Raw genomic sequence first — 9,210 nt, 5'->3', positions numbered from 1 at the left:
AATCCAAGCCCTGATGTGAAGGTATAATGTAAAGAACTGTTTTTGGGTTAAAATTATTCCTGTTAGCAACACTTCCTACACACACAGATGTTGCCACAGCAGGTAGTCATGAAGAGGACTATTGATACCATTTTCCCTACTCTATTCCTTGTAGGTTTGTGTTTTCTAATCCACCATTTGAGGAAAGGAGATTGCTAAAGGTTGCTATACAATTCAGTGATTTTCTGGTACTCAAAGAATTGTCAGTTTTTACCACAATATTAGAAAATTTCTATCTGGCCTAGAAGCAACGTTAATGCCCCTTTGCAGGCACTCTTAACTCCCACCACCTCCAGCCCCGGATATCTACTGATCTACTTTCTCCATAGGTTTAGTTTCTCTGGATATGTCCTATAAATAGTCATGTGATCTTTTATGTCTGGCTTCTTTTCACTTAGCATAATGTCTGTGAGATTCATCCATGCTGTAACATTAGTATTATTTTATTCATGAGAGACCCAGAGAGAGAGGCACAGACACAGGCAGAGGGATAAGCAGGGAGCCCGACATGGGACTCGATCACGCCCTGGGCTGAAGGTGGCACTAAACCGCTGAGCCACCCGGGCTGCCCTGTGCATCATTTTTAATCTATTAATGGACAGCTGGATTTTCTCCATTTTTTTTGGCTATAATGCTCCTGTAAATATCTGTGTACAAGTTCTTATGTGGACACGTGCTTCTATTTCCCTTGGGAAATACCTAGGAGTAGGAGGTCATGTGCTGCTTGTGCTTCAGTGTGACCCATGCCTTTGCTGGGTAATGTGGTAGACATATTTAACTTTAAAAACCTGTTTCCCAAAGTGAGTTTGACAGCAGCAGTTTGACAGTGATTTAATTGATCTGAACTCTGCCTAATAGCAAAATATGAATTTTTAAAAAAAATTTTATTTATTTATGATAGTCACACAGAGAGAGAGGCAGAGACACAGAGGGAGAAGCAGGCTCCATGCACCGGGAGCCCGACGTGGGATTCGATCCCGGGTCTCCAGGATCGCACCCTGGGCCAAAAGCAGGCGCCAAACCGCTGCGCCACCCAGGGATCCCGCAAAATATGAATTTATTCAGCACCCAGGAGTATGCCAATGTTCTGTGAGCTCATAGATCTAAGAATAAGAGTCGGATACGTGCTGTGAAAAATACCAGAGGACGATATGCTCATTTATTCTTCGTGTGAGAAGTAGGACAGGATGCACGGAGAGTACAAGTCAACTGGTGTTAGTCTTAGCTGCTCAACTCAATCTGGAAGTCAATTTATTTGCAAAGAATCTACCATCATGAGAAAACATTTATGAAAATCTTCATCAGTACAAAGCCCAGAAGCTCCACTTAGGGGCAACAAACATGGCTGTGATGCTGCACAACTTTGGTCTTTCCCATAAAACAAGATCTAACTGACAGAGTATACTGACCCTTGAAGCGGCAACCCTCAGGTTTCAATATAGGCCCGGGTATTTTTAAATAAGTAAGGCTAGAATGAGCTATGGAGTTTTTAAGAATATATTGAGTGATAGATGGCGATTACATCGGGTGATCTGAACAGACCTGCATAGGTAATAAACCATGTCACACAGGTAGAATATGCCAGTACCGATGTGTATGGCTCCCCATTTCAGTAAGACTATGTGGTTCTCTAGAGGAGGAAGAGGTGGCCTTCTCAGATTTTTATTGGTCAAGTTCTAAGGCTTGTAGAATTACCTACCATCAGGTCAATGCTTCTGTCTAGAAGAGGATTCCAGTTCTGTCAGCAGAGGAAACTAGACATTAAAAATCTAAGTCAAGGTTATATATAGGATGAGTCTCAGAAAACTGAATTGTACACTTAGGAAAAAACCATTTCAAAGAATCTTAGCGTTAAGGTTAATAAGGTCTTTTCAGAGATGCAGCCTGTGAAGAACCCCCAACACTACATAGATAGTGAACAACAAACAGCAGAAAGAAGTCTTGACTCAAGTGAAGAAGACAGAAAAATATTTACATTAAAGAAAGGGTTCAGAATGAAGTAATATTTACAGGATGCTAAAAAATTAATCTTCAGCCATAATGAGGCCTCTTCGAGCTCCCAAAACCTTTGCTTTCTTCTCCTTTCGTCTTTGTTCATGTTGCTTCCGTTGTTCTTCCCTAAAGAGGTACAGGTACTCATTAGGCTCTAGTGAAGCTCCATAAGAGTCTGCTTTAAAGCACCTGTCATCAGACTAATGTCCAAGCTTAAACTGAAATCCAGATACTTGTATAAAATATTCTTACAGAACACTGTGCTCTAGCTAGTGGGCTGTCTGTGGAAGCCACACCTGTAAGTCACTTGTGTTACAGGGCTACAAACTGGTATTTCCCTTTTTATGTTAATGCAGCATTCTAAAATTAAGCATGGAACTGGAACAAAAGGCACCTCAGTACCTTAATTTGTTTTAAATGAGAAATCTCTCCTTTGGAAGTCAAAGGTCAGGCTCAAAATCATGTAGTCTAGTGGAAGTGCTAGAATTAGAACCAGGTTCTGCTGACTTAAGCCACTGTATTTTTCTGGAAGGGATTAGGGATTGGTAGGAGGGGTTTGGGGGGGCTAGGATTATATTGAATAAAACTTAAAAACAATTCATCAAGGTTTCTATACCCAATGTGGGGCTTGAACTCAGCCCCAAGAACAAGAGTTGCATGTTCTTCTGACTGAGCCAGCCAAGCAACCCTATGTTAACAATCTTAATGGCAAATATAGTTACTGAATGTCTTGGTGGCAGCTGGATACAGAGAAGTCAAATGATGGGTAATCCTGTATTAGGATGGTTTTATGCTGGGAATCAACTCGATCAGGACCAGCTACACCCCACAGCAAGCTCTGGCTTTAACTTGGTTTTCACATGCAGAAGGAAGCCTCTAAGGATCAGCTGGGGATTTCTTCTGGGGTAGGGCCTTGAAGCCTGATATCCCTGGGAGTGACGAATTTACATCTAGGCACTTGGATTGGTGTCTGGAGGGATAGCCAGATACACTGGGATGGTAGGTCATGTGAGAACAGGGTTCCCTCCTGAATCACCTATAGAGCTTTGGAAACTGTACAGCTGTTGGACCCCACCTCCCAATTGCTGAATTAGAAACCACTGCGGTGGGGCCTAGGCACATGTACCTTTATGAAGTTCTAGATATGATTCCATGACTCCCCCCCGTTTTTTTTTTCCCCATGACTCCCTTTTTCTTAAACACCACTATTACTGAAACTCTCTGTACTTCAGAGGCTTTGCTTTTAAATATAGTCTTTTAAAATTAAAAGAACTATAGAACTGGTTAATTATATACTCACCGAGTCTGGAGAGGAGGTTGTTTATAAGTTTTCTTGTGGAAGCTAACTCTGTTGGCATGTTGCTTGACAGAACTATTTTCTTTAGGTTGACCCCATGGTTTCAGTTTGCCTAGTTTAGGAGAGACAAAGATTTAAGATTTTTCTATTTATATTCCCAATTTTACTCATTTGAGGTTATTTGCTTGTTACCAATATTTATACTTTATAGACATTTGCCAGTATAATTGTATTAGTTTTAATTTCATAGTCCACAAATATAAATGATGTAAGTTATACTTTTTTCCCCTAAAAATAAAGCTTTTTAAAAAAGATTTATTAAGAGACAGAACATACATGCATACACAGGCTGGTTGGGCAGAAGGAAAGGGAGAATCTTAATCACATGGTGCTGAGCCCAGAGCCAGATGCAAGACTCAATCTCACGACCTGGTATCTTGTCCTGAATTGAGTCGGACGCTTAACCAACTGAGCCACCCAGGCGCCATGTGTGTTTTACTTTTTAATCCTTGGAAACTCAGTTTTATTTTTATTTTTTAAAGATTTATTTTATTTATTTATTCATGAGAGAGAGAGAGAGAGAGAGGGAGGCAGAGACACAGGCAGAGACACAGGCAGAGGGTGAAGCCGTCTCCATGCAGGGAGCCCGACATGGGACTCGATCCTGGGACTCCAGGATCGCGCCCTGGGCCAAAGGCAGGCGCCAAACCGCTGAGTCACCCAGGGATCCCCAACTCACAGTTTAAATGCTATTAAAAAATCTTAATACTAAATCCAATTACATAGCACATTAAAAGAAAGTCATTACAACCAAGTAGTTTATCCCAAAGTTGTTTATTATTTACTTATTCTTTAAAGATTCTATTTACTTATTCATGAGACACACGGAGAGGGGTAAAGACATAGGCAGAGGGAGAAGCAGGCTCCCTGAGGGGATTCCGATATGGGACTTGACCCCAGGACCCCAGCATCATGACCTGAGCCAAAGGCAGATGCTCAACTACTGAGCCACCCAGGCATCCCTCAAGGTTTCTAGGTATTTAATATTAAAGGATTTCATCTGAGCAATTTGTTATTACTGTTCCCTAGTAAAATGTATTTGGAATGGAATAAGTGGATTTTATTAGCTTTAGACCTGGGACCAAATTTCCAGATGTTTACATATTGCTTTTGTTTAGTTTATGAGTTTTTTTTTTTTTTTTTTTTTTAAGATTTTTATTTATTCATGAGAGACCCAGAGAGAGAGGCAGAGACACAGGCAGAGAGAGAAGCAGGCTCCAGGCAGGGAGCCTGATGCGGGACTCAATCACGGGTCCCCAGGATCACGCCCTGGGCCGAAGGTGGCGCCAAACCGCTGAGCCACCCGGACTGCCCCTATGAGCTATCTTTGAGTGCCAAAGATTATTTGCAGTTTCCCATTTTATAAAAAGGACTTTCACACTACTGATGTAATATTTGTTTTCTTTTCATTAAGACACTAAATGACTTGTCTAAGGTATAAAAATAATAAGCAGTACAGATGAAGCTCTCAGCCAGATTTTCTATTAGAAGTTAGTTGTGACCAGAATCATTCCCCAAATATTTTCTGAGCACCTGGTATGGGCAAGAACTTTTCTAGGGGGGCAGCCCTGCTGGCTCAGTGGTTTAGCGCCAGGATGTGATCCTGGAATCGAGTCCCATGTCAGGCTCCCTGCATGAAGCCTGCTTCTCCCTCTGCCTGTGTCTGCTTCTCTCTGTATGTCTCTCATGAATAAATAAATAAAATCTTAAAAAAAAAAAAAAGATTTTATTTATTCATGAGAGACACAGAGAGGGAGGCAGAGACACAGGCAGAGGGAGAAGCAGGCTCCATGCAGGGAGCCCGATGTGGGACTCGATCCCAGGACTCCAGGATCACACCCTGGGCTGAAGGCAGGCACTAAACTGCTGAGCCACCCAGGGATCCCGAATAAATAAAATCTTAAAAAAAAAAAAAAACAAAGATCTATTTCAGAGGTAGAGCTGAAAGGACTAACTGATGGACTAGGTATGGGGTCTGAGAGAAGGAGCCAGATGACGCCCAGGTTTCTCCCTGACAACTTAGTAATATGTGCCAGGGCCATGTCTAGGAAAACCGGGCAGAGGGGGCAGTGTGATGTGTGAAGAAAGAAGTTTTGTTTTTGTACTACAATTGATTTTTTTTTTTTTTTTTAAATGATAGTCACAGAAAGAGAGAGAGAGAGAGAGAGGCAGAGACACAGGCAGAGGGAGAAGCAGGCTCCATGCACTGGGAGCCCGACATGGGATTCGATCCCGGGTCTCCAGGATCGCGCCCTGGGCCAAAGGCAGGCGCTAAACCGCTGCGCCACCCAGGGATCCCCTACAATTGATTCTTACTTCAAAATAAGATTTTTCATTATATTTGTTTCATTAATGTAATTTAAAGATAAACACTGTTAGAAGAATAGGATTTATGGGAAATCATCTTGTTTTAAAGTAATTCTAGAATCACAAAAAAACCACCTGAAGTATTGTTTTTTTTTTTTAAGATTTTTTTTTAAAAGATCTTATTTATTTATTCATGAGACACACACACATACACAGAGAGAGGGGCGGGGGGGTGGCAGAGGCACAGGCAGGCTCCATGCAGGGAGCCTGATGTGGGACTTGATCCTGGGTCTCCTGGATCTCCACCAAAGGTGGCGCTAAACTGCTGAGCCACCCAGGCTGCCCATATTGGTTGTTTTAAAAAAATTTTTTTTTAGTATTGGTATTTTATTTTATCATTATTTTTTTTAGTATTGGTATTTTAGCTGGATATACAGATACTTTAATACATGCCCAATTTATATGGGCATTTATATGACCAATAAATTCCCAGGTTGTTGGACTGGGTGGATTCCAGCCTGGGATCCTTTGAAAGTTGTAAAGAAAACATTAATTTGCCCATAGGCCAATTTCCAAATTTCTTGATTTTGCCTATTATTTCTTTGCTATAACACTGATTAGAAGTTAGGTCTTTGATTAACAGAAATGTAAGTGAATCATTATTTAGTATTTGCTTAGTGGATAGTTTTTTAAATTATGGGTCATGTGGAACCGGGGGAAGAAATTCTAGGTGATTCAGTATGGCTTTCCACTGAGGCACTAGAGTCTTTCACATCCTGAGATGTAGAACTATTTAATCCTAAGTCTTTGGCACGGCTTTCTAAGAACATTGGCACGTACCTTTGTGTGGCTCATAGTTGAGGGGACGAGACAGACTTGCTTTGAGATCAAACACCGGTTTCTTGTTGGAGACTGGAGTCTGTGCTGTCTCAGTTGTCAATTTGAATGGGGTAACAACTATAAAACCAAGGAACAAAACCCCAGGGCTTAATTAGGAAGAAAAAAAAAAAATGAAGTACCACTTCTCAGTCTTAAATATATCATCTATATGGACAGTCTCAACCATGTAGGGTTAAAAAGAAGAAAAGAATAACCAAGGAAATCTAACCACCAAGACTTGCTTCTCTTGTGAGCTCCCCAAACAGTATCAATATTAGGTTTTTTCCTTAGGAATCAGCTGGGAGTTGAAAATCCTGTTTAAATAATCGACTGGGTAAATTTTTAGGCTGTGTCCCTGATATTATTTACCCTTTAAAAATATATTAGTAACATTTTCATTCATACAGATACAAAGCCTGCAAGGAACCTAACCAAATACAGATGAAAAGATATGTGGCTCTGGTTGTTATTTAATAAAAGCAGTTATTTATGGTACAAAAATTCACATATTTAAAGTTAATAGACCAGGATGGTAGGATTCAAGTAAAGCCAAATTTTTGCTACAGTTGGGCATCATATATTGGGCCTATTTTGTAATTCTTTCCCATCACAGACTATTGTTGAATGTTAGCACTTGCATGTATATATGAAGAAATAACCAAGACCTAGGACCCCTCAGTTAAATCAGAAAAGCACAAAACCCTTGTGCTTAAGCAATCCCATTGCGTTGCTATCAGGTGCCAGTAGGGAGGGGAACACTGGGGCTGTCTATAACGCCAAGTTTAAATAAGTACAATTCAACCTGTAGAGTAACTGCAACCCTACTACACACGCCAGCTCATCCTAGGTCTAGAGAAGCTCTTACATGTGTACAGGAGACATAGTTAAGAATGGTCATAACAGTATAATAATAAAAGTTGGAAATATCCACATGGTCAATAAGCATTAAAATGCATAAATTGAAATATATCCATATCAATGAAAATGAATACATTTTATAGCTCATTTGTCAATATGGATGATTCTTCAAACATTATGCTGAGTGAATGAAAGCAAATCATGGTGGAAAAAAAATCATACAATTGGTTTCCTTTACATAAAGTTCTTATCTGATAATTGGGGAAAAAAACTATCCCATCCTAACTGGGCACACCTCTGAATTACCACGAGGAAAAAAGTCAGAATATGGTAAACATTTAGTTTCTGCCTCAAGTCCTCTGTGAGCATTTGTGAGTCCTTTCTCATTACGAGGTAAGTGGCTGCTACCCAGTGACCCCAGCTCTCTGTAAAATAACAGTCCTATCTTAGGCAAGTCCACTCCACTTTTAGCACTGTTTTCTGCCCAGGCCCCTTTCTTCCCATACTGTAGGGAGATACAGAATGTTACATGGAATGTTTGCTTGCTGGTATTGTTAAGATTAAAGGTTAGGGTGGGAATGAAAGAGCTCATTTAGAGGAAGAATCGCATAAATTTACTGTTTCCACCACCTCTGGCCTTGCTTAAAATGTGGGCTGTCAGTCTCTTCTATCTTTAAGGTATGAAGAAACCCTCATAGAGCCTCACACTCATTATTATTGACACTGTACTCTCCTCTGGTCTGAAGCTCCTGCTGGATTGCTGTAGTCTCAGGAAAACTGGAGAGCCTTTCTATGTGATCAAGGCTCTTGCTTGATGGTTTCAATAGGACTCTCAAAGATTTTGACCTACTCAGTACTAATATAGGCCTCAATCTGCTGGTTTTTATTTTTATTTAAAATTTGTACTGCTACTGCAGTATTCTTTTGAAAGCCCACCTGGTCATTGTAGGTGATGATTAAGTAGACTGTATGTAGAAGAGTATCCATATGGCTTATTCTGGTTTACACAGTCTATAGCGTAGCATTCATTCCACAAACTCTGGGATCCTATTAGCTTCATAGTCTTGGAGGACCAATCAGAGGCTGTAATGAATATTGTGATCCTCCATCTAATCCCGGAGTCCTGAAGGGGCTGAATGCTCTTCAGGGAGAGTCACCATCTTAGGACTCCTCATAGACAAGATGGAGTCATCAGGCAGACACCAGGTTTTTTTTAAGACTTTTTTTTCATTCATGAGAAACACAGGGGGCAGGGGCAGACACAGGCAGAGGGAGAAGCAGGCTCCATGCAGGGAGCCTGACGTGGGACTCGATCTCGGGTCTCCAGGATCACACCCTGGGCTGAAGGTGGCACTAAACTGCTGAGCCACCCGGGCTGCCCAGATACCAGTTTTTTTGTTCAGGTCTCTGGCATTTTCCTCACCAATATAAAATGAAAAATATGCTTTGGCGAACTTTTTGCTTTTGATTTTATAGTTATGGAAAGAGGCTTTAAGTAAACAAATACACTTAATAATTTCAGGAAGTTACATGGCTTAAAGATGAACCAGGGTTGTTTTGTTTTACCAGAAGCAGAATTCCCCTTTGCGGTCTTTAACTTGCATGTCCCGAGCACAGCCTGGCCTTTTGGGGTACTCCCACATACGGTCACATGTGGAGACTTTCTGGCTGGAGTCTTGGTCAGTGAACGCTTATGTTCATTATCTTTGGTAGCAGCTGAAAACCTAAACAGGACAGTAGAGTACCAAACATGAGTGCTTGTGTCATGAGTAACTTGT

At 40.9% G+C, this 9,210-nt stretch overlaps 1 protein-coding gene across 13 annotated transcripts in view; it reads right to left on the bottom strand.

Annotated features, from left to right (window-relative positions):
• Positions 1–904: 904 nt before the first annotated feature.
• Positions 905–9,210, bottom strand: part of NUSAP1 (nucleolar and spindle associated protein 1) — a 77,065-nt gene continuing 68,759 nt past the window's right edge. For all 13 annotated transcript variants that reach the window (XM_049104393.1, XM_025473144.3, XM_049104398.1 and 10 more), the window contains 4 exons: positions 8,999–9,156; positions 6,536–6,652; positions 3,332–3,440; positions 905–2,157 (listed from right to left, as the gene is read on the bottom strand). In XM_049104393.1, coding sequence (XP_048960350.1) covers positions 2,064–2,157; positions 3,332–3,440; positions 6,536–6,652; positions 8,999–9,156 — 478 coding nt within the window. In that variant the 3' untranslated portion in view covers positions 905–2,063. The remainder of the gene's footprint in view (positions 2,158–3,331; positions 3,441–6,535; positions 6,653–8,998; positions 9,157–9,210) is intronic.

Source organism: Canis lupus, chromosome 30, assembly GCF_003254725.2.
Source record: "Canis lupus dingo isolate Sandy chromosome 30, ASM325472v2, whole genome shotgun sequence".
Classification (NCBI taxonomy): Eukaryota; Metazoa; Chordata; class Mammalia; order Carnivora; family Canidae; genus Canis; species Canis lupus.
The sequence above is the reverse complement of the archived record's forward strand: the minus strand, read 5'-3'. Positions and strand labels throughout refer to the sequence as shown.